The following is a 25,912-nucleotide window of genomic DNA, read 5'->3' as shown; positions in this document are numbered from 1 at the left end:
ATATTGACGTTAATGTTTCATTTGATTTTTATAAAAAAAAAGAAGACAATCTCTAAAAAATTAAATATTAAAATGAACTCTTTGACAGCCAAAAACGTTTATTAACGATTAGTAAAATCACAACGTATGCCGCCATAAACGTTAAATGACGTCAACTTAAGTTTTTTATTTTATTTTATTTTCTCAGTGCAACGTCTAAGTGAAGTGCTGCCTGGTCAATGGGTTGTGGAATCAAAAACACTAACTATGGCCAGCAGATGGAAGCAATGTATCTATTTTCGTGAACAATCAAAGCCTGTCATATCAAAGTTTTTTTGGGATAAGGTGGTGGTAAAAGAGTTATGGAGAAGTAAAACAAAATAATAAAAAAAAAAATTAATAATCAGTGTTCAATCCCACTAACCTCATAGCTATGTTCATCCGAGCACAGTTTTCCCAAGGAGATCTGAGTCTTGACCCTGCGGACGGCGCACTCCTTGTCGGACAAGCCGTCAGATTGGGTGGAGATGTCGATGGGGATGTCCGGCGTGTGCGACAGCAGCTCGTCCAGGTGCTCCTCCTGGCTGGCGCTCAGCCTCTCCAGGGGCCCGCTGTGGGAGTGGTCGCTGGTGTTCCCCTCCTCTCCGTCGGATACGGACAGGTTCTCCGAGCTGAACGTGGAGTACGACTGGAAACTGCTCATACAGCGATGAGGTCTACGGGGGAGCACAAAAACAGGGGTGAGGACGTTGATAGAGAAAAATGTAGACAGTGGTCCCTCGTTTTCCGCTGGGGTTAGGTTCCAAAAACTACCCGCAATAAATGAAATCCGCCAAGTAGTTAGGTTTATGTTTTACATTTATTATAAATGTTTTAAGGCTCGAAAACCTCCCCACCACACAGTTCATACACTTTTCTCATTGAAGCATTCCCATTTCTCTCTTGTTTAAAAATTCTCAATGTTCAAACATTCATAACTTTTAAATAAATAATATTGTACTTTATTGAAATATTACAATATCGCTTTTATTTTTGCCTAAAAAGGGTAATGGAAACGCACCTATTGAAATGAGCAATGGTACAGTACCTCTGTCTCCTTGGGAACTCAACTTCACTATCCACCTCTCCTTCCTCCTCTTCAGATGACTCATCTCCACCCTGGAAGAAAAGCAATCACTCTCTCACCTTACTTTACGACACGAATCATTATAAGACCAATGGCCGCTTACCTTCCTCAAAGGTCTGAGTGTACGAGGAAGTGCATTAGGAAGGGTGTGTTTGTTCTGGAAGGCTTCCTGTTCCTGAGATTCTGGCTTCTTCGAGACCTCCCCATTCGAACCGGGATTTTTGTTGGGAGCCCTCAAAGTCGACTGGCTGCCATCTTGAGCAGCGATCAATGAAAGGTTGGGCAAGACTGGTTGGCTGGATGCAGGCGTGGTCTCCTGACAGTGAAGGCATCCAGGGAACGGGTGAGCCTGGCAGCAGGGACAGCCAGGACCGGCACCTGGGAGGGGATTGGAGCTGGTGGACGAGGTCCGCTGGCGTGTATCTGCGTCCATCGCCGTGGAGATGAGGTCGGGGCTGGATCCGGAAACGCGCCTCTGCAGATGATCCGTCTGAGGGCTCCGCAAAGCAGCGGCGGGGCCAAAGTAACGCAGGTTATTGGCACAGTTTACAACGGCTTCTTCGCGGCCCTTCAACGGGAGCGGGGATCCGGAGGGGGGCAGCGGAAGGTGGTGATGATGGTGGTGAGGCGGTAACTGGACGTCGTCGGGCGCTCCCGCGCTTGATTTCAGCACCCCGAGGAACTCGCTATGGCTTCCTTTGCTGTTGGCGCGGCGATGGCGGGGCTTGCTTCGGTAACGGGCTTTTCCAGGAGGCGTGGACACCTTTGGGCTGGCGGAGAGAGGCGAGGGAGAGGGAAGGGGGTCCACGCTGGAGATGCCGTCAGAACGGAGCAAGTCTGGCCTGGAGGAGGCACACACAGAAACAATGTCCCTGAGCAAAAGTTTTAAAAAAGGTTGTAGTAAAGGGCAAAGTGTGATAAAAGGTCCGTCTATGAAAGTGCATACATCTTTGTACAATATCAGCTATGTTTCATCTAAATGTGAAAAGACTCACCTCCCAAGCAAACGACAGTCGTCCCCCTGCTTATTCAGGTGTCATGAGTGTTAATAGTGAGTATGCCAGCCATACTATACAGTTTATTTTTATACTTGTGTGACAGTTAAGAATGTATTTAAAAAAAGGGAGAAAAAAAAGAAAAAGAAATTCTTGTAGCATGGTCCACACGGTCTGGTGACAATCAGTTTGAATAAAAAAAAAACCCAAAAAACCCAACAAACTTAAATATGAAAAAAAAGAAACGTATTCCAATTAATTTATCAAAAATATAACAATTAAATAAATACATGTACTTAATTCATTATTTCGTTTATACTACACTACACTTCCGCCATACGTGGTTAAAATTTTAATTTTTTTAAAATTTTACTTTACATTTTATTACACTGGTCTGAGAGTTAAGTGTTCAATATTAAATGCATAAAACAATGCCCAGGCACTTATTGCATCTCTTCGGTTGGTGATCGTTTGACTCAAGAGTGGAAATTTACATCTTTTTTATTTTATTTTATTTTTTTTTTAAATGATGAAATTGGAATTTGGTCAGTTACGGTGAGAGTCAGACCTTTTGGCAGCGGGCATTCCAGGTTTGTGAGAAATGCTTCCTTTCTTCTTGATCAGCTTTTCTACAGCATTGGATCGGACGATGGGTCTGACCAGGTGGCGCTTGTAGGTCCCGGGGTACTTCTTCTCCACAGCTTGCTCTCTCCTGTGAGGATTAGTATTACATGAATAAAATGCACACACCTGCTTGTCTTTAAAAAAAAAAAAAAAAAAAAAAAAAAAAAAAAAGAAGAAGAAGGTGGACACTGTATATTTCCACTACTGGATGTCATGGAGACAAATAAACACATGGCTGGGAAGCTCAGCCTACAATGTAAATAAAGGCCTGAACCCGGCTTGGAATGTATCGGTAAGTGTAATGCTGGGTTACTCTGGTTCACGCACACTAACCTCGCTAAATTAGTCACGTAAACACAGTTTAATGTCATTTGAACCTCTCCTATAGTTAGATAAACTGAACTAAATATGCTTATGCAAAAAATTTGTAATACTTTTTTTATTGAATCGCACTAGAACGTGCAAATGCAATTATTGTATTTTTTATATATATGATATTGAGTGTATTCAACTTAAACAGCCAGTGAGAGTAAGAATTTCAGATGAAAAAAGTGAAAGCTCTGCTAATAAGTAAAGAAGGAAGCCCCCTCCTTACTTCATGAGGTCTTTCTCTCGGACCTCCAGCTGCAGCATGATGGCACTGAGCTCCATGTAAAGATTGTTGGCTCTTTCCAGCTTCCTCTCGTAGTGTTCCCGGATGTCCAACGCATGCCTGGGAAGGTTGAAAACATGAGCAAATCTGCACTGGTATGACAAGCCAAATTATGTATGTATCGAGAATCACGAGACGCTAAGCTAACTTGGGCTGTGGAGGTGCACAGAGGAACAGAGGTAATAATCCAACAAAAACACACCCTTCTCAGACAGGCTTATATAGACAGAGAATCGATCTGATTGGTTGTGGCTAGACATGTGGGTAACAGGACTGACATGGAATTATCTGATTGGCTGTTTACCAGATAAAGAGATTAAAGATTCCTGACATCACATAGCTTCTGACATCACATAGCGTCTTACCAGTTGAAACTAGATGCTGGTTACATCAGTTCAAAACAGAAACTTGACCTCATGGTCATGACCCAAACATAACCCTTGCATGACCCTAATCAAAACAGTAAACATAACCCTTACATGACCCTAGTCATGACAGTAAACATAACACTTGCATGGCCCTAGTTTTAAGCATAACCCTTGCATGACTCTAGTCATGAGACAGTAAACCTAACTCTTGCATGACCCTAGTCATGACATTAAGCATAACCCTTGCATGACCCTAGTCATGACATCCTTAACACAATCCTAGAACTTATTGCTACTTTCCATTATTTTTGATGTGAAAATGCATTCAAATACAAAACGTGGCCACACCTGAGTTCATCCCGCCTGCGTCTGATCAGCTCTTCATCCAGTCTGTGAATGCACGTGCCTTCGCTTTTGATCTTCTCAAAATGTTTCTTCACTTCCTCCCGCCATTCAGCCTGGAACGTGAATGAATGCACAAAGTCACAACCCCCCAGGTTGTATATATCGTGTGCTTCTTTAAATCTTCAGATGTAGTGCAGACCTGAGACTTGAAGTAGGTCTCCTGAGGAGCTCCCAGAACATCAGCCGAGGCAATGTCGAGGTGTAGGAGGATCTGACGGAACGACGGTCTGTTTCTGGGCTTGCCTTGCCTGGCGATAAATGTGCAAGTGAGTTATTATGCGGGATATACTCTCAATGAAAACGCACGCACACACCATGTTTGTTTCATGAGGATTTTGAAACCATCCGGGCATGTGGAGGGAACGGGGAGGTGAAGGCTGTTGCTGCCGACGCCCCAGATGATAGCGGAAGAGTCTACGTCTTTGTAGGGGATCTCTCCAGTCAGCAGTTCCCATAAGACAACGCCAAATGACCTGCAAGATGCAGCGGGATCCTCACAACAGAGGAACATCGAAGAAATCCAAAAACAATTCGCTGTGCACAACTCACCAGATATCCACTTTTTCCGACACGGGCTCATTTCGAATCACTTCCGGAGCCATCCAGGCCACCGTACCAGCAAATGACATCTTTGTACTTTTGTCACTGAGCTCTTTTGATGTTCCAAAGTCAGAGATCTTCACAGAGTCGTTGTGGGTGACCAAAACACTATTTTTGGGGAAAAAAAATGCATACAGGAGGCAAGATTTAATATATAGGCTGCACGCAGGGTGTTCCCAAAAATTTGACATCATTTTGTAGTTTAATAACAGACAATTCTTGTTCAAAGGTGTGTGTGTAAAACTAAGCTTCATGTTTACATTTAAATATTACACATTTTATACATACTGCAAAATTCTCCTGCAATACACATAAGAAGAGAGTGAAGCATGCATTTTGAAAAGACAGGGCAACACGTATATTGATCATTTGTCAAGCTTTGTGAAATCGGTTCTCAGATCTAAATCTGTTTGAATAAGTCGCTGACATGTTGATAAATGAATCTTTCACTTTTTTCCCAGCAAGAAATCAAGTTCATGTCACTTGTCTAGGACATATAATTACTAACATATTCATATTTCAAACATTTATTTATTTATTTGTTTGTTTGTATATTTATTTTTTCAAAACCCAGTATTTAGTAACTCAGTTTACCAGAGTCCCATTCCTATGGTGCAGATGTAATCTGAATTTGCACATAGGTCCGATCAGACTGTCTGTGTGTATATATATCTATATATCCAAAGTAATAGTTACAGTACATATTTGTATGGAAAACCACTTATACACTTGAATATAAAAACCAAATGAAAAACTTAAGCACGGCTTTAACTGAATGTGCCTTCTTGTGCCGCGCGACCTTGTGTTTTTACACCATTTCAAGCCATGAAACACACTTGACAAGAAAGAAAATATCACACTTAAGAAGGAGGTAGGCAGTATTCTATGAAAGAGCATCAAAACATGACTATAAGCCCATCGTTTTGAAACTCCTGCTGTGATTCATCCAATTAATCAAATGAGGGTGACCTTTCCAGACGATTCAGCCTGAAATGGTTCTGCTGACTAATACAGCGTTTGGCAGCACTGCAGCACGCCAATATTAATTAAAGACATGGAGGGATGCGGATGCTGTGCACAGGATGTTCAGGGTAAGCGACTTTGCTTACATAAAGGCCACTTGATTATTAACATCCTGAGGGTTAATGTCACACTATTTAGAACTGAAAAGCTGAATTGACTGCTTAAGTCGTTTTACAGCACAGTGAAACAGCTGTGGGTAATAATATGATAATTATTAATGTAGAGTCCACTTCATAGGTCATATGTAGCTATAGAAGAAATATAAAAAAATAAATAAAAATCAGATTCATTTATGTCATTCAACCTCTAGTAATGAAATGAAATTTGAATCCAACTCAAGCACTAGCAAGAAAACTCACTTGGGAGATTTGAGATCCCTGTGGATGATCTTGTGGAGGTGCAGGTAGTTCATGCCACTGGCGATGCCCGAGGCCCAGTCCACAAGCAGCCTGGGGGTCACCTTCCGTCCGGCCCTCAGCACCTCGTAGAGCTGGCCTTGAGCACAGTACTCCATGATGATACAGTAACAAGGCGCCTGAGTGCACACCCCCCTTGGCGGAGAGCACAGGAAACGGACGGGTGAGCAAGCGGCGCATGCAGCATGACGCAAACTGTAAAAGTAGCTGGAGACCTTACTTGAAGCTGATGATGTTGGGATGCTTGAGTTTCCGCAGGTGCTTGATGTCCGTCTCCTTCTGTTCGCGCACCTTCTTGATAGCAACCTCCTCAGAGCGGAATTTGCCCAGGAAGACGGCTCCCTGAGCACCGCTTCCCAGCCACTGCAACTCGGAGATTTCCTCAAAAGGAACCTCCCACATGTCTGGAGGCAGGAAAATAGAAATTTGGTGTGGTTTTGCAAAAATGAAATAAAGGTGAAAGTTCATATCGTTAACCTCGCTCTCGCAAGATGAATTCTCGCGTTAGTTTACAAACTCCGGAGAATACATCTTGTACCGATCACGCAGATAACCGCCATTCCCGAACCAATGGTGGTTCGGACCAATCACACAGCGACATTGTGTTTGGGGGCGGGATATGCAACTGTGACTAAACCAGGAAGGCAGCGCCGACGCAGGGGCTAACAAACAAACCTAACATGGACGAATGGATGCTACGATTGTGTTCTCGCAGCATTACTCACCGTTTCCTTGTTTAATGTTGAATAGCGAGGTTGCGCTTCGTACATTTCTAGCTGGTAAGATGTTCGTGCTTTTCCCCCCTTCGACAAGAACGAACACGGAATGTTCACCCGTTGCCGTGATTGGTTAAAACAAACGTGTAGAATGTCGTATCGTCCAATCAGCTTGAATTACTGTACAGAATGTCCCGCCTTTTCCCGACGAAATTACTGTAGAGAGGTACCCGAATGATCTTACATATCCATCTGGCTATTGTCAGGTTAGTATATCGTCACACTCTTAAAAGAATTGCCTACGTCATTTTTTTTTTTTTTTGCAAAAAATGTTGTTTTTCCTAAATCATCTCCTCATGATGCAAATGGTTCAATTTTTTTGTGTTTCTTGAAAAATCTGAAAAAATTACATAGAAGATTATTTCATATAAAATGTGGCTGTAATGGCAACAACTAACCACCAGGGCAACTCAATAAATAAACACCAAATCCTTTATAATTGTCTCATACAAAAATAACAGGCATGTCATCTGTAAAATTGATGTGACCTTAACCTTTTGAGGAAGTGAAAGAAAATGAGTGAGGAGTTCAACAGTCGATTTTACAGCATGTTTCAAAGTAGATCCATTTAATTTATTTTCTATTGTACTTGCCCTAATTAGTGTTGAGTGGAACTGGAGCCTAGTCATGCTGATTCAGGCCAAAGGCGGACTACACCCGAGATTGGGTGTCAGCCAATCACAGGGCAGGACAAAACAATGAAGTAGAGTCCAGAAAAATAATAAACTGACTAATGACGAAAGAATATTTAGCCTATACACAATAGAATAACATGAGATATAATATTATATTTTTTAATAAAGAGGAAATACGCTATGTGGGTGGAAGGTAAACTACAGAGATCATTTGGAACGTCAAACAGGAGGAGACTCAGCCCAATTCTGTCTGACTGCGCTTGCACCCTGTAGCCTTGCAGCGTGGTGAGTCTACCTCCTTCCTGACCTCAATTCAAAGTGACAAACAGCACAGCTTCATGTGGGAGCATCCATAAAAACTCACCTTGCTGTTGTAGCTTGTATTCTGTGGAGTACGTCTTTCCGATGATGTTCCAGACCGGACGGAGGCAACCGAAAAGCCCCTCCAGGAATCCGCCCGACCCGGGCCCTGCTCTGTGGAAGTGCAGCTTGATGTCGTCGGGGTGTTGCGGGTGACCTTGTCTGTCCTCTCCGCCGTGCTCCGTCTGACAGTTCCCGTCTCCCGTGTGCTCCTCCATCCCGCTCCCGCAGCCCCCGCGCTCGCAGGAGGCCGGCGAGACTGGTTCCTCGTGGTCGTGCTCCTGCAGTTGAAGGACGCTGTTGTCAAAGTGGCCGCCCTCACTCCGCGTGGAGTCCACGCTCAAGGCCGCGTTTGGGGGGCTCAGGCCCCCGAGCGTCGTCTCCTCGTCCTGGCCGGGCGGCTGCAGGAGCTGCAGGGGCACGGGCAGGTGCGTGGGCGGGGCCAGGTCCGTGATTATCTGAGGGGGTAATATCGAGGGAGGGGCAGGAGGAGGGTGCGTTTGAGAGTGTGGCGCGTTTGACTTCTTCAGGGAGTCCCCAACTACACTGAGCTTGAGCTCCTCCTTCAGCTTGCCTACCAGCATGCTGGGGCAGGAAGTCCATGAGAGCACCTCGGGGGAACTTCCCATGATGTCATGCATGAACATGGGCTATGTACACCTGATGAGGAGCGGTCCTAACACATTAGCTCGCCAGTATTTGAATCACCTGGGGGGGGAAACAAAACACAAACAGCACAGACAGATGTTAATGATAAAGCTAATTTCACAGCTTTCACAAAAAAACAAAACAAGATGAGTACGATCACATTGAGCTCTCACTACTTCCGCAAAGACAAATCCTCTCATAGATCTGCGATGGGGATGAGCTTACATTAATGACTTTTATTTTTAACTACAGAGTGCGAGCATTCCGTGGCGGAAGTGGTCAAATTAACAAACAAACGCCAAGCGGGCTTTAAAGCCACGCATACGAGATGAATAAATCACACTGGATGGAAATAGCCTCAATTCTGGGAAAATTGATGGCACATACAAACAGTCGGGGCTTTGCGATGCTGCCGGCGGAGTGTTATATCAGTAGAGCGGGGATTAAAACTGTTGCTCTGTATTAGGGAAGCTCAGAGCCAAACATCTGGCACGCACGGACCAACGTCTGAGCAGGCACAGACACACATTTTAGCCGCGGCAGCCGCCCTGCTAGCTTCGGAACACTCAATCATCCTTGAGTAGAGACTCCATTTATCTCTACCTGCGAGTGTTACACAAAGAGAAGGTCAAGGAGGGGACACGACGTTGCAAAGTCTACACAGATGGTGCATTCTGCTGCTGTAAGGAGACCCGCATAACACAGAAAATACGAATAATACACAAATTCATCCATTGTCTACAGATGAGATTGTCTGTGTTAATGAGTAGGCAATTTACACTCTTCAATGAGGAAGAAACTGCCTAAACTGTTTTTAAAATAAGATTTCAATTGAAAATTGTCTTGTGTAAATGGCTGTTCAAATCTTATCGAACACTCTGCCGTTCTCAGAGTTTTGTGTTGTGTTCATGGAGTAACTATGACGCCAAATATTACAACAAAAAAACACAATTGCTCTGTAAATGGCATTTGATTATTTGTTACTATCACCTACAAAAGTATTTTACAGTAAGTTTAGGGAAAACACAACTTACAATGACAATGTGGTCCTAGATTTGCTTGTATTTTTCAATAACTCGTGTATGAAGCACAACAACTGAGCTGACTCAAGCTAACAAAATGCAGGCACTGATTCCAGACAGTAAAGTATTTATTCGGCAGTTTGTCTCGATAAGTGAGTCTTAATAAAGGCTTCTGGTAGATCTTAAAACCGAAGCTGCTCATTTGCTGATCTGTAAAGATGTTGCTTAGATGTTTATGTGAACGTCGGTACTGTATCTGTGCGTATTTATCTCCTGAGGGGTAACCCGAGTGCTGTGAGAGTGTAGCACCTCCCAAAAGCTCATCTATAATGCAGGCCTGACTCGGAGCAGGTTGCTGAGAGTGCAGGGGGAACGAGAGAATGCTTTCTCAGGTATCCGATAAATCCGTCCATTCCAATGCCAAGACAATCGAGCTGTGTGTGTCGAGGACCGAGGTGTAATTCCACCCCAGCAATAATTTTTCGAACTGGGTCGTGCTGATGCGGGACACCGTCGCGGGTCAGCTGGAGTGAAAACGCAGGCCAAGACTGAGGGCGGCTCACATGTTAAAGCCTTATGACCCAATTTAAAACCAGTGTCTTAAATAATGGCTGTCCATTTCACTTACTTGCATTTATTTTACCAGTCTGGAATAAGCACCTACATCTGACACCGGGAAGAACAGGAAACGGACCTCACCCATTAATCTCTAATGGAAGATCTCTATTGGAATAGAATCACATAAATAATGTCTGCATCTGTTTTTCGAGGTTTCATTTACACCGAAAGGACAAACTGATTGTCCTTGTGATGTCACAGAAAATTAGTGACAATGTAGGAGGAAAGTGTACGAAAGATGGAGAGAAAGTGATAAAACTGTCTGATCCTGTAATCCTTACACATAATACAGACCTTATTCAGTACACTGCTTTTATTTTCCACGAATGTACAATTTCACTTTGAGTGGAGCAAACCTTGCGTTGTTAATGTGTGTGTTGGGATTAGCCAGAGGAGCACAAAAGCCAGGGGCGTGTCTGACAGCAGCCGGTAATCCGACTACACAGTAATCACTGGGGAAGACACTTTTGCACCATTGGGAAAAAAAAAAACATTCTCAGCCAGATTGCTTTTATTTCACAATACTGTACTTTGATTAAGTCCTGAAGACATTCTTGTAGCCAAAGACATCATCAAACAAGTAAACACACACTTAGCATTTACACTTCCCTAGACAAACCCAGCAGCGTCATCTGTGTCTCCATCGCCATGCTCCTAATTAAAGGGAGATCCCGCTGTGTCCCAGAGGGGCGGCCTTTCTTTGCTGACAGCTGTGTGTCCAACAAAGAGCCAATTTAGACCCTCTCTCACTTCATCAGTCACACGTTGCCGTCCCGAGCCATTCTCAGAAGCTTAGGTGGCTCCATCAAGGCTGGTCAGGGCGGAACTTGACCAGATAGATTCAAAAATTGGATCAATTTCCAACCATTATCTACCACTTATCCTGGTCAGGGTCACGGGTAAGATGGAACCTATCCCAGGTGACTTTAGGTCTCATCCTGCGTCAAAGACAGTGTATATACATATACACAATCAACTACTCACACTCACATTCACACAGCTGGGGAATTCAATAAAGTCTTCCTGCTGTAAAGTGGGAGGAAGTTAGAGTGTCCAAAGAAAATACATACAAGCACAGAGGAGAACATGCAAACTTCACACAGAATGGCCTGAGTCGAAATACCAAAACCACTGCGACATGCTAGCCAAATGGTCCACCGTTCCACCACAAAGGTAATGAAACATTTGGAAAAATTATACCCATATGAACTCATGCAGACTCATGATCTGTGAACGGTGGTGATCTCTTGTTGGTAAACAAAGGTTACGAAACAAGTGAGCTATAAAAATCGCGGGAGCAATTTTAGTAACAAAAACAGAAACATGAGAGCTCCCAAAGGTTGGTTTTGCTTTACTCCTCCACCTTGGGCGCAAGTCCAACTAAAGTAAAGTGGACAACCCACTTTTGGTGGGTTAAAAGTGTTCAGACACCTTGACATCACATTTCTCTATTAAAACTTCTGAGTTATGTGATTGATGCGGAGCAAAGCAGTAGCGGAGCTACCGCTTGCGAAGCAAAGCAAAACGGTGTTTATTATTTTTCTTTATTTACCAGAATTTTTTAGACAAAATGCTTCCCGAACCTTTGAACATACCGGCACAACTGAGGTATCAAAAGATGCGCCTCGATCTGACTCGGCGGGGAATTATTTTTTTTTTCAGTTCTGAGTTACCATGGTGACGCAATTCCCAAACCCCCTCCCCCCCCCCCACCAAAAAGTCCCAGAGGAATGAATGGAGAAGTGGGGAAAAGGTCCATAAATCAACCACCTAGGGATTGACCTGATTTCAACAGAAAGTCACCCGGAACTGATCTATTTCAACAGGAAGTGACCCGATTTCAACAGGAAGTGGCCCAAAAGTGGCCAAAAATCAACAGGAAGTGACCTGATTTCAACAGGAAGTGACCCGGAAATGACCTGATTTCAACAGGAAGTAACCTGATAGCAACTGGAAGTGACCCGATTTCAAAAGGAAGTGACCCGGAAGTGGCCTAAAATCAATAGGAAGTGACCTGATTTCAACAGGAAGTGACACAGAACTGACCTGATTTCAACAGGAAGTGTGCTGATTTCAACAGGAAGTGACTTGATTTCAACAGGATTTAGCACTGTTCAGTGCATGCGGCTTTCCACCCTGCAAGAGTCAGCAGTCACATACAAAATTTCCACGGAAATTTTTCTAGTTTGGATGGTGGCCAAGAAAATCTTCAAAAACACTGATGGTAACTGACTTGTAAATAAGGATAATAGTGTTCAATCAATCTAGGGTAACAACGACCTGCAGCCTCTCCGTAACCCTGAACGTAATAAGTGGGATGGGAAATGGATGGATAGATGAATACAAAGAGACAGAAATGGAGGAAAGAATGTCTCAGAGGAAGAAAAAGCGGATGAGGCGGACAGAGAAGGACACAGAGAGCTGTGAGATATGGAGGCAATTTGTGGGTTGGAAGCAAAGCATTTGAAAAAGAATATACAGTCAGAGGAGAACCAGAAAGTGTGATGACTGCTTGCAGCAAGATACAGTAGCAACCCAGCACTGATGGGAAAGACTACCGGGAGCGACAACAAAGGACACAAGAGGAGCCGGCTCCATGTGAGCCGTCTGCCCTGCACGGCCAGGAGACAGCAGCACACACATTGGACAGTGCGACCAGAGCAGCTGCTGCCACAACAATTCCCCTTGTGCTCCCTTACTGGGGACAGCCTGCTTGACTCGCCAACATCAAGGACTGGGAGGCAAGAGAAACGAGATGGGAGGGGGCAGCACAAGAGTCAAACATGCTTCTGTGATTGACAACATTTTAATATTCTTAGTATTAGTATTATGGTTAATATTGTGTTAGTGGCATACGAGTTAAGCAGCAAAATACAGCAGTTTTAATCGATATGAGAAGGCGTTTTTTTTTTTTTTTCACATTTGCTGTGGAGTGAAAATGAATCACAGTTGCTCAGGTCTCAGCTAACAACCAATCACAGCTCAGCTTCAGAAAACATGTGAGCTATGATTGGTCATTGCCTGAGGCCTGAGCAACATTGATGTCATTTTCAGGTCAACAGTAAGTGGCAAAATGGCAACCTGAGATGGATAAAAACGGACGGATTTTGCTTCATAAGTCATACCCCACAAATGTAATATTAATCAGAATGTCACATTTACGTTTAGACTAGTGAGGTCACATATATAACATATTGTGGTCAAGAAATGTTTCAGGTTGACTACCCCTTTAAGGGGATATGCAATTTAGAAAGGCGGGTTTATGAGTCAAATGGGAAGCAGTGAGAGTTGCACCCTGAAGACTGAGACAACCATTGCAGGAAACCAGAAAATCAATATGCATTAGTGCTTCTATTTGATGCTGAGTTTATTCTACTAGTATTGCTTATGAAACAGGAATCACTCCTTGTTTCAGAGTTAAATATTAAATTATCTACTCCAAAATATGTAAAAATGAGATGAGGTGTAGAAAAGACAGAAATTGTGTTGTCATCCGTGGGTCATCTGTTCACATGATTATGGTTGTAAAGAACATGAAAGTGCAAAAAAAATGAGAATATGGGACCATATTCTTCTTTGAAACAAAGTACTACTACAATTTCACTGACATTAATTATACTTTATACACAAAATATGCACGCGATAGCTTCAAATATCCATCTATCCATCTATGCCGCATGCACTCAGGACACATAACAGTAAATAACTATTCACACAATTTAGCATCTTCCATGAACCTAACATGCATGTTTTTGGAATGTGGGAGGAAGCTAGAGTATCCATGGGGGAAAAAAATCCCTGCAAACACGAAGTAATATGCAAAGTCAACACTGGAAGGCTGGAGTAAAGATTTGAATACAGATTTTCAGGACTGGGAGGCAGGTGCTACTATGCTGCTAAGCCAATGTCTCAAAAATTCAATGGTCCCATTCCATGGAAACGTACCCTAAAATAAGCACTCTCAAATCAAACAAAAGCAAACCAAATGGCCTCGAGTGTGATCAGCCATGGTGTGAATGTTTTGTAGAGAAAGGATGGCAGGATGATTCCTTCTCTCCCCCCTCTAAAAACCCGGCTGCCGGCTACTCATCCAGCGCAGTTACATAAACATGCTTAGTAGCAGAGGACAAGGGTGGGCGCCACGACTCCTGTTGCCAAGCAGAGCAAATAAAAGCGATGGATTAAGTCCCCGTTTAAAAGTTGACACACTAGTAAAGTGGATGTACATGTGTTCAACCACAAACAGATTCCAGGCACATGTTTCCCACATTTAACAGACAGAAGTCTAATATATTCAAAAGGTGTTCCATTGTAGTTCGCTAACCGGAGACGGGATATGTTTTCGTCTGCCTCCATCTTCACCCGTCCTTCAGAGGACACCGAGACGTACTGCATCACAAATCAGCAGCAGCAGCAGCAGCAGCATCACCAGCGAGCCTAAAATAGCTCCTGCACGCATGCACCGGCATACCACTGCACAACACGCTCCCGCAGTGCAGCCACCCAGCACACACTAACCAGCTGATTCACTTCTCAACGCAACCAACACGCCCCGCATACCACACGCGCACGATGAAGGATGAATGGCCAAACACACCAGACAAACCTGCTCTGAACGGGCCTACTCGTGTCGGACGGAGCACAATTTCATGCTTCTTCCTCAACACTGATGCAGGGTAGGTAAAAAAAATAAAAAATAAATAACGGCAAGGGGATGCAGGATTTGCCGGTCAGGGTGGAGAAAAAGAAGCACAAAAAAAAAAAGAAGCCAAATGAGGGCGAGTCACAGACTGGAGAATGACAGGCATTCCGGTTGCTCCGGCAGCACACGGGCTTTGAGTGGGCGGGTGGTTAGCGTTACCAAGTCGCTCACGTCACACTTTTCATGAATGGAGTCGTCTGACGCAGAAAGCACGAGGTTCACAAACCTGAGGAGGAGGAGGAGGTGGGGAGCTTTCTGCACCCACTCAAAGAGGAGGAGCAAAGAGAGATGAAGGGGAAAGGGGACGAAAGGGGGAGGTGGATGTAATTGGGAGCAGCACCAGCTGGAAAGAGCAGGTTGGGCTGTGGTGGTGTCTCTCTAAGTAGGACAGAGGCGTTTTTTTTTGTTTTTTTTTGGTCAGTTTTTTTCTGCACGAGAAAATCCTTTTGTAAATCAAATCACGAATCAATTCAGCTCGCAGTGCCTATTGTATTAATACTAACACCACCTCATCTTCATCAGATGACACACAGCAAATGCTATGCTCGTCTTTAATATCCATTTTGGGAGTAATGAAAAAGTCATATTGCTATCGCCATTTTTTTTTTTTTTTATGTTTTCAGGAAACTTCAACAAACAAGAATCCAGTTGCCTTGATTCAACATGTTTTTGTAGTTCAATAAAAGCACATATGTTGTATGTGTAGCCTCAAATAGAACTGGTCTCAAGCCAGAGTTGGAGTTCAAATTCCAAATTGTGCGACACATTTGACTTAAGTGGCTGCTAACTATTTGAAGTATAGCCCAACAAAAAGTAGATTGTGTTTATTATTCTTATCTGTGCATAACAGAAACACATGATAAAATGCTTTTTTTTTATATATATAACCCAGTTATTAACTGAATTAAGTGGTTGATCAAGATTGACATGAGTTTGTTTGTCAGACGAACGTCTCTCTTACTACAAGTTAATTAAACAGCTCACAAAAATCCCACGTAAGTCTACCTAGACATTTCACTCTCTCTCACTCACCTACACACGCACACAGTGTATTTCTGTGCATGTACTGACCCGTAAGAGGCTTGCTGGACATCTCAGACGTTGTCCATTACAGTCTGGGCCTCACTTCTGTCTTGGCTCTCACCTGAATGCGCACACAGAGCAAAGAGAAATGGTTCATACATGGGGGGTGACATTTAAAGTTCATACAAGAGCAGCATGGATTCAGAGGATACGTGAGAGTACACTAAGATAGACCAGCTGCAGAGGAGGGTGCTGTTTGTAAAAAGTATGGCATCAGCTCAAAGGTTGAGTCACCGGTAAAACTGCAGAGGAGAGCAGGCACGATTCAGTTTGTGTGCGTGTGCGTGTGCGTGTACGGCCAAATCAAAAGAGAATTAATGAGATGGCAGGGTCTCCGGGTGAAAGGAGTGGCTCAGGGGAACAGATGCTCCAACTTGTAGTCTTACAGGACCAAACCTCTGGGGAACAGTGTATTAATGCATGGACAAACTGTGTTTATTTGTATGCGTGTGTCAGCCCAATCTCTGGCCTCAAAGTCCAGCCCAGCAGGGGATCCCCGCAGGCAGAGCTCTGATATCCTGGGGTGAGGATAAAGACAGCATCTAAATAGTGCAAAATGGCGGCCAAGATGAATTTATGCACAGATGGCTGAGGGCGCTGTCCGAATGGGACACACATTAAAAAATGTCATCGTTACTCTACTGTGGCTACAAATTAGAGCAAGCCCAAATGTGACTAGGTTCGCCCATACCGATTTTAGAACATCTTAAATGATTCTATTTTTCAATGCAACACAGCGCACACACTTAGCGATATCTACACTGACAATCGTCAAGAGTCTTCCCTCATACCAGATGGCTGTTGCAGCACCATGACTGACCTGTCGAGGCAGCACAGTGCCAAAGGGCATCCAGATTGCCCAAAAAGACAAAGAATAAGAAATAGTACTAGCAGTGTTGCCAGGTGTACGATAATTATAGTATTTGTACGATAATTTGACCCTCTGTACGATGTACGATCAATAATCCTAAAAAAATGGCAAATGTACGATAATTTGGCCATTTCGGATTATTGCCGGTAAAACTGAAACTGCCAGAGTTTTTTTCGCGAACCCTGAAGGCATCTGTTATCATGTGACATAATACCAGCCAATCGCGCTTTGCTGAGTATGAGTAACGAGAGACGTCCATACATTGATTGGCTGAATGGTAAGTGCCCGCCCCCAGGAGACGCTCCCAAACAGGAAATTGCGCAAGACTCAAACCACCTATACAGTAATATATACAGATCAGTGACGTTAACCCTCAACGAATCCTTGAGTGCCTGTGAGCGGTGAACGCTTTTAAACACAAGTACGACTACATTTGACTGTCGCGAATCAGTGTATTTTGATTATGACAGGTGTAATAATTTCCATCAAAATACAATAATTTTGAGTCTATAGTATGATAATCCTATATTTCCCACCTGGCAACGCTGAATACTAGTAAAGATAGTCTAAATGTCACAATGTTATTGTTTGAAGTTACAAATATATGATTCCCAGGCCTGGCAGTGACCGACATACAAACAAAGATACGGAAAGTCAGCTAGAGATTTCCCGAAAGAGATGATCTCTCGTTAAACATTGACAAAGTGAGGCCGGTATCCAGACAAAATATTGGACATAAAAAGAAAAGGAGCATGGAATTCAAACAGCTGAGCTATTTGCTGAGCTGTGAAGCGCAAGTGAATACTGTCAAGCCCAAATTCCAAAAGGTCCGAAGGTCGGCTGATCACCAGCCTGTGCGCTCATGTGGAACGCAAACAAAGTATCACGGCCACGGACAAAAACACTTTGGACTTTTCATAAACAATTTGGGACCATGACTCTTTGCCCCAATACTATAGCCAGTAAAGTGACTTCCGAGAACTCTGAATCTAAATGCACATTTGATGGTCAAACATTCTTCTGGTAGCTTCTGAAACAAAAACAAAAGTCCAACCTCAATCTCTGAGTCAGCTTCGCCAACACAGCTCGACACGCAAACGAGCTGTAAGGCACACTGACGCTGTCCCGTTATACACACTCATTACTATTTCACCAGCGGCGGGACAGCGGCACTGACAGCTCCTGTGTCCCTAACATCAATAAGAGAAAAACCACCCAGCGTGCAAGATTACCTTTCCAACTGCTATCAGAAAGCAGCCAGCCACTGGCAAGTTGGCGTTCTTGAACTAATCAGATGCCGGTACTAGCTACCTACTAACTACTACTACTACTAAATGTTTGTATAAAAGCAAACAATAATCCCAAAATGTCATCTGTTCAACATTAAACGTTCCAATGTGTCATGTCAGCAAACATACACACAGACGCATTTGAGTGCTGGCACAAAGGTGGGCACAGCTGAGGGAATCGTGCACACAGCATCCTGCAAGTCGGAGAGGCTGATGATGCTTTGTGAAGATTATCATGACAACCCACAGTTTGACCAATTTGCATTGGGGAATTATGTAACGAGGAGTTTTCATCCCTCGGGGTTGATTCAGTCCATGTCACAAAAATCAAACCTATAGCATAACGCATAATCTTTCTATAAGTGTTTTGTAAATTCATTTTTGTGATTTGTTACATTAGGTATCTTTAAGTGCTGAGTGTACAAAGACAGACAACAATATAGTACTCAATTGTTGCGATATAGATATGAGAGACTGCACACATGATGAAAGGAAAGACTCTTTTTTTTTTTCCCCCACTTTGTAAGGTCTTTCATAGTAGACAAAGAAAAACAAATATTGTAAAGGCTTCTGAATTTAGAGAGGACGGTGATATTACAGCTGTGTAATTGTTTGTATAAGGTGCTACTGATAGCTGCTCTCTTGTGTTAGAGGTTAGGCAAACATGCGCTGTGCAAAGGCAAGAGCACAACTTGAATCCCCTGTGATAGCTGAATTAAATGACAGACCTGAGCCCGTTGTGGACAAAAAGTACCAAGACTTGCAGTTGAAGAGCTGCCAGTTCACAATCTTGACCACCATCTCTCAACCACCAAATGCACTGCTCCCCCCCCCCCCCCTCCTTGTGAGAAGAGTAGCAATTCAGACAAAGAAAATACAGCGGAACTTCCAAAGTCGACCACAATTGTTCTGTGAAGCAGGTTGACTTCCTGCGTCACAAAAAAACAACAAAAGTTTGCTTATTTAAAGCATTTTTTTTCTCCAGAGGAAATACTGTAATGTGAAGTGAATTACCTATTCCATATTCAACAATTTATTAGTAATAGCATCATTTTTATTTTCACTCGTGGAGGCAGCACTTCATCAATTTTGATGAATGAATTTGTTATTTTTTTAATGAAGCCTAATTAATTTGTTTGCTTGGGATGTATTGTTTAGTAACTCAGGTATCGGTATTTAAAAAATGTCAGGACACGCTTTATAAAGTTAACCACGCTATAATAAAACAAATACAATTAAAACAAGTCACCCTTTTGAAGACACCTGGTAGATTTATTTGAGAGAAAACGGAAAGTATGCTGAAAGGTAAAGCCTTGATAGTGATATCGTGATTAGAGATAGATATGTTTCTTTTTAATACAAACATCAATCTTGACTCTGTTGTAATGTCTTAAAGCATGTTTATTGAACAATTTTTCTGACTTTTCAAATTGTAGAATTTTTTTTTTTTTAATCTTAGACATTAGACAAATCCTTTTAAATTTCTAACAAAACATTCAGAGAGCGCCTAAGGTTATCAGTACATCTTAAAAAGTTAAATGGAAACTTAAGCAAGTAAATACCATAGATCGCTGTAGTTTTATACAGTAAATATTTTTACGAAAATTTAAAAATACCTGAAATCTTAAACGTTCACATTTCTTTGTTTTAATGTTGAACAAAAACAAATGGTTCAGAAGGTTCCCAGGGTTAGTAGTATCTCTTATAAATTAATTGAAATTTTCAATAAATAGCTTCCTGAGATTAAAATGGTTTTAGATTTACCTGATATCGGCCGTCAGATTTTAAAAAAAGGCAGACGACACCGATATTCGTCAAAATGCCCCTAATCGGCGTCGATTAGGTCTATCCTAATGGCGACCAATATAAAAAATATATATATGTATATATGCACATTCTGAACTTATTCGTTACATTTGGTTTTGAAATCCTCCTAATTTTCTGCGAGAACATCACCTTTTTGATCACCAGAGATGAATCTCTTAGTTGTGCATTCCATGTAACAACTGCACCTGAACACATCAAATGCATTGTTATTATCATCTGTGTTCAAATGCGCACGAGCCCGCAGACAACAAACACCAAATGTCAGCACTTCTGCCGAGAGGCTGGAACGGCCTGTATGACGAGTTCATGCGCTCCGATTCTCCACTCGTGTGCATTAATATGCTCCCCATGAGGCGCTGCAGGCCGTGGTAATTATAGAAGCTTGGCGAGCAGACACATCACAAGAGCGCAGTACGTTCAAAGCAGCGTACCCTTGCATGAATACAATGCATGCATGCATTAAATCAAGACCAAAGCGCGCACGCTCCAATACAACTGTGTAAACAACAATAAGCGTTTGATTTTTGAAATCAAAGCTTACTCCGGTGGAAACTCAAAAGGTTGTCGTCTGTTCTGGGATGCTAATCTGTAAAATGATTTTTCTGACAGGAAATGGCGCCATTTTACGTAAAATTGGAACACTCTTAACTTAGTCACTCGCAGCCATTTTCACTGAAGCAACACCCTTTGCTCCCGGCTGTTTTACTGGATTTTGACTAATTTTGCAAGGCCCTACAGAATATTGTGTTCTATTGCTATAAAACATGCAGCCTACCAAAAGAAAGATTAAAGTCTCTTTTTTCATCAGGAAAAAAAAAGTAGATTTGTATGTTTCCATTTTGCAGCAATTAGCATTAGGATATCGCTAAGTTTTACCATTATTCACAAATCTGTTTAAAACAGTGGGGAAAACAGCTTTTGTAACATGGCCCTGGTTTATCGCTTATACTCTGCTGCCACCTGCTGGCCGTTTTTGTAACAACCTCCACTGCTTCAAGCATTCTCTTGAGTTCAGAGGCTGCAACAAAGCCTTCCGTACGCTCTAGCATATAAAACCCATAAAAACATATAAGCATATCTTTGGGACCATGGTAATATTTAAAATAGAACGTATTAATACGTTTTTGGTAGCAAATGAGTTAAAGGGGACGGCAAGTCAAAAAAAAATTCTTAACATGCTCTATGCACCCCCATTAGCCTAAACACGGCATTCTGATTAATACTGTTTGTGGAATATGAATTAAGCAGCAAAATCCAAATTTGTATCCATCGCAGGGGGCGGCCATTTTTGCCAATCTGGCGAAATGAATAGATTTTGCTAGTAATTGTAATTTTTGACTCGACTTCCCCTTTGAGGGGCTCTATTATGGAAATGTGACATTAAACTGCACTTTGAAATGTTGTGAGAAGTATTTTCTTGAAAATTTGGGTCAAATTCTGCGACTTTAGCAGCTCCACAGAATGTACCAGCTTATTGAATAATAAAAGTACTGTTTCATTTACTGTTGTGAACATGGGGAAGAAAAGTCTGTTTGATATTAGCACACTTGGGCTTCAACAATGTAGAGTTAAGCTAAGTCCCTCCAAGCTCACCGCTATAAAGCCCCTGTCGGGCTTAACCCACTTCTCAACAAAATCCCACTCCTGGCATTGGCCGCCCAGCGTCTGGGATTGTGTCCAGTAACGCCAGTGGAGCAATCAGTGGGGGATGGAATTTGCTTACTTTCTCCATCATGCTCCTATTGGTGTTTTGTGGCCTGATGTGGATCATGTGACAAGCCGGCCGCGGCGTTTTGGCGCACAGGCTAAGCGCGGCGGCGTTAGGGACGTCGGAAGACGAGACAGATGTGCTCATATCTCCACCTTCAGCCCAACGTTTGTTTGGCCTTTTACACTTGACTTCAACTAACCTTCAGCAGCTGTGCTGCACGCAACGGGAGCATTCAGCACAAATACTGTACTGAGCTGAGCTCCATTTCTGACGGCATCTAACGTAAAACCCACCCTTGCATAAATAATGGTAACAAAACTGAGGAAGATTAGACAGTGGTTTTTCTGTTTGTTGTCAATTGATGGTAGCCTATCATTGAAATTTCTATGTTATGGAGGAATTCAAACCATTAAAATAACTGCAATGTAAAATACAGTGTCTTGATTTTCTAACTTGAATTCTTTCCCTGATTCAAAGCACAAGCATTTCAAATTTTCTTTCTCCACTGAAATGAATGGAAATGTTGCTAATGTGTTCCAAGGGGGGCAATATACTCTACTCAACTTTTTTTTTTTTTTTAAACAACATATTCATATTTGAAAAGTAATATTTAACTACATCACATCATCAGTATATTTGGACAATGCTAGCTAGCATGGACAGTCAATATAGCCATTGCAACTAAAAGTAGCGATCTGTATCTTGTCTAATTTAGGGTGGATCTCAAATCAAGGTGAATATATAGTGACCCAAACAGAGGAAAGCTTATTTGCATATCGAATATTACTGAGAAAGTTGTTTTGGACCAACGAGAATAGCTTCAAAAATGGCATCCTGGCCCTTCCACCCCCAAATGATCTCGCAAACCCAATAAAAGTATACCAAAGCTTAATAAAAATAAATAAATAAATAAATAAACTATGCCTTGCATTTTCATTTTAGGGTTGGAACACCCATATAACTAGGGGCGTGGAAAACCAAGTAAAAAGAGGGTGAGGAGAGGAATCTTCAGAGTGCAGGAGTGAATTGTATCACTCAGTTCCTCTCCTCTCTCCTCGCGAGCCCTGAACTGAGTGTCTTCTCTCCTTTTTGTGTCGTGTTTAATAGATGTCAAACAGGTAACGCTGACATAAATGAAAACAAGCTTGGCATGGGAACTTTAAAGGGTTTTAATACTGTGACGTGAATGTTCTTCATTAGCCCAAGGCGTTTTGCAATACGAGTTAGCATTATGCTAGCAGACGCCCTAAGGCAAAGTCATGTGCTCATTTTATACATAAGGTATAATTATCTTTGTATTATTTTTAGTTTGACAGTAAACTTTAAGCGGGTGTGGCAATAAACAGCCTGAAGCTTTTTTTTAATTATTATTATTTTTTTTTTTAATACGACTTGTGCCAATCAGCTGATTGTTGTGGGGTGATTTGAGTTCACTGCCACCATACAGCACCGGTATTCTCAAATGCAATAAATAACCTAAAATGAACACAAACAACTTGAACCTGCCAATGGTTTTCTTTGCTTTCTTTTTATTTATTTTTTTAATATATATACTCTCACTGTATTAAAAAATGTCCACTGAATGTCAATGCACTTCTCCAATACAGCTTATTGACCAAAAAAGGCACTCACAAGCATATTCTTGGTCTTTTACATGCATAGTTGCTCAGGTGAGCTGTAAACCAGGTATCAGGTGTCTTTCTGCCATAGTTGAGACCGCAGAGTGCCATGACAGGAGTGTATCTGTCCATGCAAGGCCCAGCGGGAGTGGGGGGGTGGGGGGGGGCTCCATTTGGCTAATTGTCGCTGCTGACCTGTAATTGCACCGTCCACTGACAAGCCAAAGCCTTTTAGTGACACACGTGAACACTTGCTCAGCAACGGCGAGGCTGCAACGCAATCCTGACAGCGCACAGCATCCAGCAGTCATGCACGCAGGAGACACATTTGCTGCTGACTGCGAACATACGGTGGAAATGGCAAATAGCCAACACGGGAAGTGGTTTTGACAATAGCGTCGTGAAAAGGGGGGATAGGAGGATGACAGGCGATATCAACAAATGCCATTTTTGCTCAATTTTAGGTTCATTTGCGCTGCTTATTCATGTAGCACTCGCTAGTCTGTACAGCAAACCGTCTTCTGGTTTACATTCTTACAGTATCAATGTCAGGTGGGTTTGTTTGGACACATTTTGGGATCTTGCATACATTCAAATTTATTTTCATTGCTCCAATTTATTATTTTAAATCTGTAAAAAGACATAAAGGTTCCTGATTTTTGAAGTTACTGCTTTTTATCTTTTATCAATATCTTGAATGATACCAAAAAATGTAGCAATATTGTTAGTTCACTGTAAAAATAAATTGTATTACCGTCCGTTTCATTTCTATTAGCGCATTTGATCTATTTAACATTACGTTAGCGACAGATAATGCTTAAAAACTAATTCGAGAGGCCTTAAGAGAGTGCTTTACTTTCTTTGTGTAATATTGCACTGTTTTTTCTATCTACTGTAGCTGTAGTATACACTTGAATAACAGCTAAGAAAGGCAAAACTCCAAATGTTACATAACTCAATTTCCACTACTCCATATTTTCTATTATTATTGTACCAAATAGTAAGAAATTTAATTAATGTTCCATTGTAAGATTCAGATTTAAAGGCTATGCACAAAGGGTATTTGGTAAATATAAAAATATGTTGTCAACGTCAAGGAAGCATACCTATGGCTATCGTCTATCAAAATTACAGTGTTGGGACCAAGCCTGATTGCAAATCGCAAAAATATGTGAGAAATCGACTCTTGTGTCACCAAAAACTGTTATAATTGCCTTCAGATGCCATAAGATGGCGACGAAGCACTACACGAAACTCCTCAACCTACTTCAACATAGCACAAAATGCCACAAGACTGTGCCAGAACAAAAAACAGCGAATAGGTAAATTCGGCAAATAATGGAGTAAAAACTGCAAATATGTACATATTTAGTTTGCAGTGGCGTAAAACTGCAGTGCATTAATGATGACACCAACATCTCACGCAAATTATAAGCATAATGAACGTGATGTTAAAAGGAGAAGACTTATTTTTGTCCTGTAATGATAATGAATGGCCAAAACTACAGTACCACCATACAGCATTTAAAAGTCCATCCATCCATTTTCTTGACCGCTTATTCCTCACAAGGGTCAGTGGGCTGCTGGCGCCTATCTCAGCTGGCTCTGGGCAGTAGGCGGGGGACACCCTGGACTGGTTGCCAACCAATCACAGAGCATTTAAAAGTGAAAAAGCAAAACCCTACCTACCGACCTCGAGGTTAAAAATAAAAAATAAAAAGAGTAGTCTTGCAACAACCACTCCTTTCCTTTCTGTTAGTGCATACAAACCTAGAAAATACCACATTATTATGTGGTTTTAACGTGGACACACTCGGTTACATAATGATGGCGAATATGAACTCTAAAGCCCTTTAACACTCTTCTCTGTTCGCCAGCGACGTTTTATCAGCTGAACTCGAACTACAAAATAAACGAAAGGGAGTTTATTCGAACCTTTCAGGCAGAAAAACAACACTTGCAGTCTCTGACAGGTCCCTGAAGGCAACAGCGGCTAATTGACAGCTGCCTTCGCGCACGAGTTTAGTTTCTTGAACCCGACATGCCAACTGAACGCCGAACGTTCAAACGTCGACCTTTAACGTGATTTATTAATTCACAAACTATTAAATAATATATATTTTCGTTACCGTTTGTCGCCGTACAAGCTCCGTCGACGGGTCCCGAGATGTTCAATCGGCTCCCTGTGTGTGTTTCTCAGGCCACGGATTTACTGGCCAATCAGCTGAGGCGCGTGAGCTTGTACGTCACTTCCGGACTCCCCACACTCTGCACCTGTAAATAGACATTAGCGCAATAAATAAGTCTTTTTTATTTTTCAGTAAGAAAATTGACGTTTAGGTCGGATCTTTTTTATTTATTTATTTTTATTTGTGTGCGAGCAAAACATCTAATTAGATGTATTATTCGAAACGGTTTCCTGAATACTTGTGACTACGTTTTCAAGACCGTATGAAAAATAAATCCCATATTATATTTACGAGTTACAGAAGACACATTAGGTTTGCAATACCACAGGATCACTCAGCCATTCACGCGACAATCTAGATTCAAAATATTTTTG

The 25,912-nt window shown here is 42.2% G+C and overlaps 1 protein-coding gene and 1 long non-coding RNA gene across 3 annotated transcripts in view; one reads left to right on the top strand and one right to left on the bottom strand.

The window, feature by feature from the left end:
* The window catches only part of map3k13 (mitogen-activated protein kinase kinase kinase 13), a 29,732-nt gene extending 3,887 nt beyond the window's left edge, over nucleotides 1-25,845 (bottom strand). The window contains exons 1-15 of one of the 2 annotated variants that reach the window (XM_077536989.1): nucleotides 25,479-25,845; nucleotides 16,021-16,093; nucleotides 8,538-8,667; nucleotides 7,964-8,417; nucleotides 6,409-6,592; nucleotides 6,132-6,323; nucleotides 4,699-4,857; nucleotides 4,464-4,622; nucleotides 4,289-4,397; nucleotides 4,093-4,202; nucleotides 3,320-3,436; nucleotides 2,669-2,812; nucleotides 1,209-1,947; nucleotides 1,067-1,137; nucleotides 404-695 (exon numbers count right to left, since the gene is read on the bottom strand). In XM_077536989.1, coding sequence (XP_077393115.1) covers nucleotides 404-695; nucleotides 1,067-1,137; nucleotides 1,209-1,947; nucleotides 2,669-2,812; nucleotides 3,320-3,436; nucleotides 4,093-4,202; nucleotides 4,289-4,397; nucleotides 4,464-4,622; nucleotides 4,699-4,857; nucleotides 6,132-6,323; nucleotides 6,409-6,592; nucleotides 7,964-8,417; nucleotides 8,538-8,606 — 2,799 coding nt within the window. In that variant the 5' untranslated portion in view covers nucleotides 8,607-8,667; nucleotides 16,021-16,093; nucleotides 25,479-25,845. Of the gene's footprint in view, nucleotides 1-403; nucleotides 696-1,066; nucleotides 1,138-1,208; nucleotides 1,948-2,668; nucleotides 2,813-3,319; nucleotides 3,437-4,092; nucleotides 4,203-4,288; nucleotides 4,398-4,463; nucleotides 4,623-4,698; nucleotides 4,858-6,131; nucleotides 6,324-6,408; nucleotides 6,593-7,963; nucleotides 8,668-16,020; nucleotides 16,094-25,478 lie in introns of both variants that reach the window. The other variant, XM_077536988.1, reaches the window with a different exon arrangement.
* On the top strand, nucleotides 2,957-5,508 carry LOC144030565 (uncharacterized). The gene is made up of 4 exons (XR_013287289.1): nucleotides 2,957-3,016; nucleotides 3,400-3,555; nucleotides 4,276-4,415; nucleotides 4,481-5,508. It is a non-coding gene; the product is annotated as an uncharacterized LOC144030565 (long non-coding RNA).
* Nucleotides 25,846-25,912: the final 67 nt, after the last annotated feature.

This window comes from Festucalex cinctus, chromosome 11 (genome assembly GCF_051991245.1).
Source record: "Festucalex cinctus isolate MCC-2025b chromosome 11, RoL_Fcin_1.0, whole genome shotgun sequence".
Lineage (NCBI taxonomy): Eukaryota > Metazoa > Chordata > Actinopteri > Syngnathiformes > Syngnathidae > Festucalex > Festucalex cinctus.
This window is presented reverse-complemented; position numbering and strand designations above follow the sequence as displayed.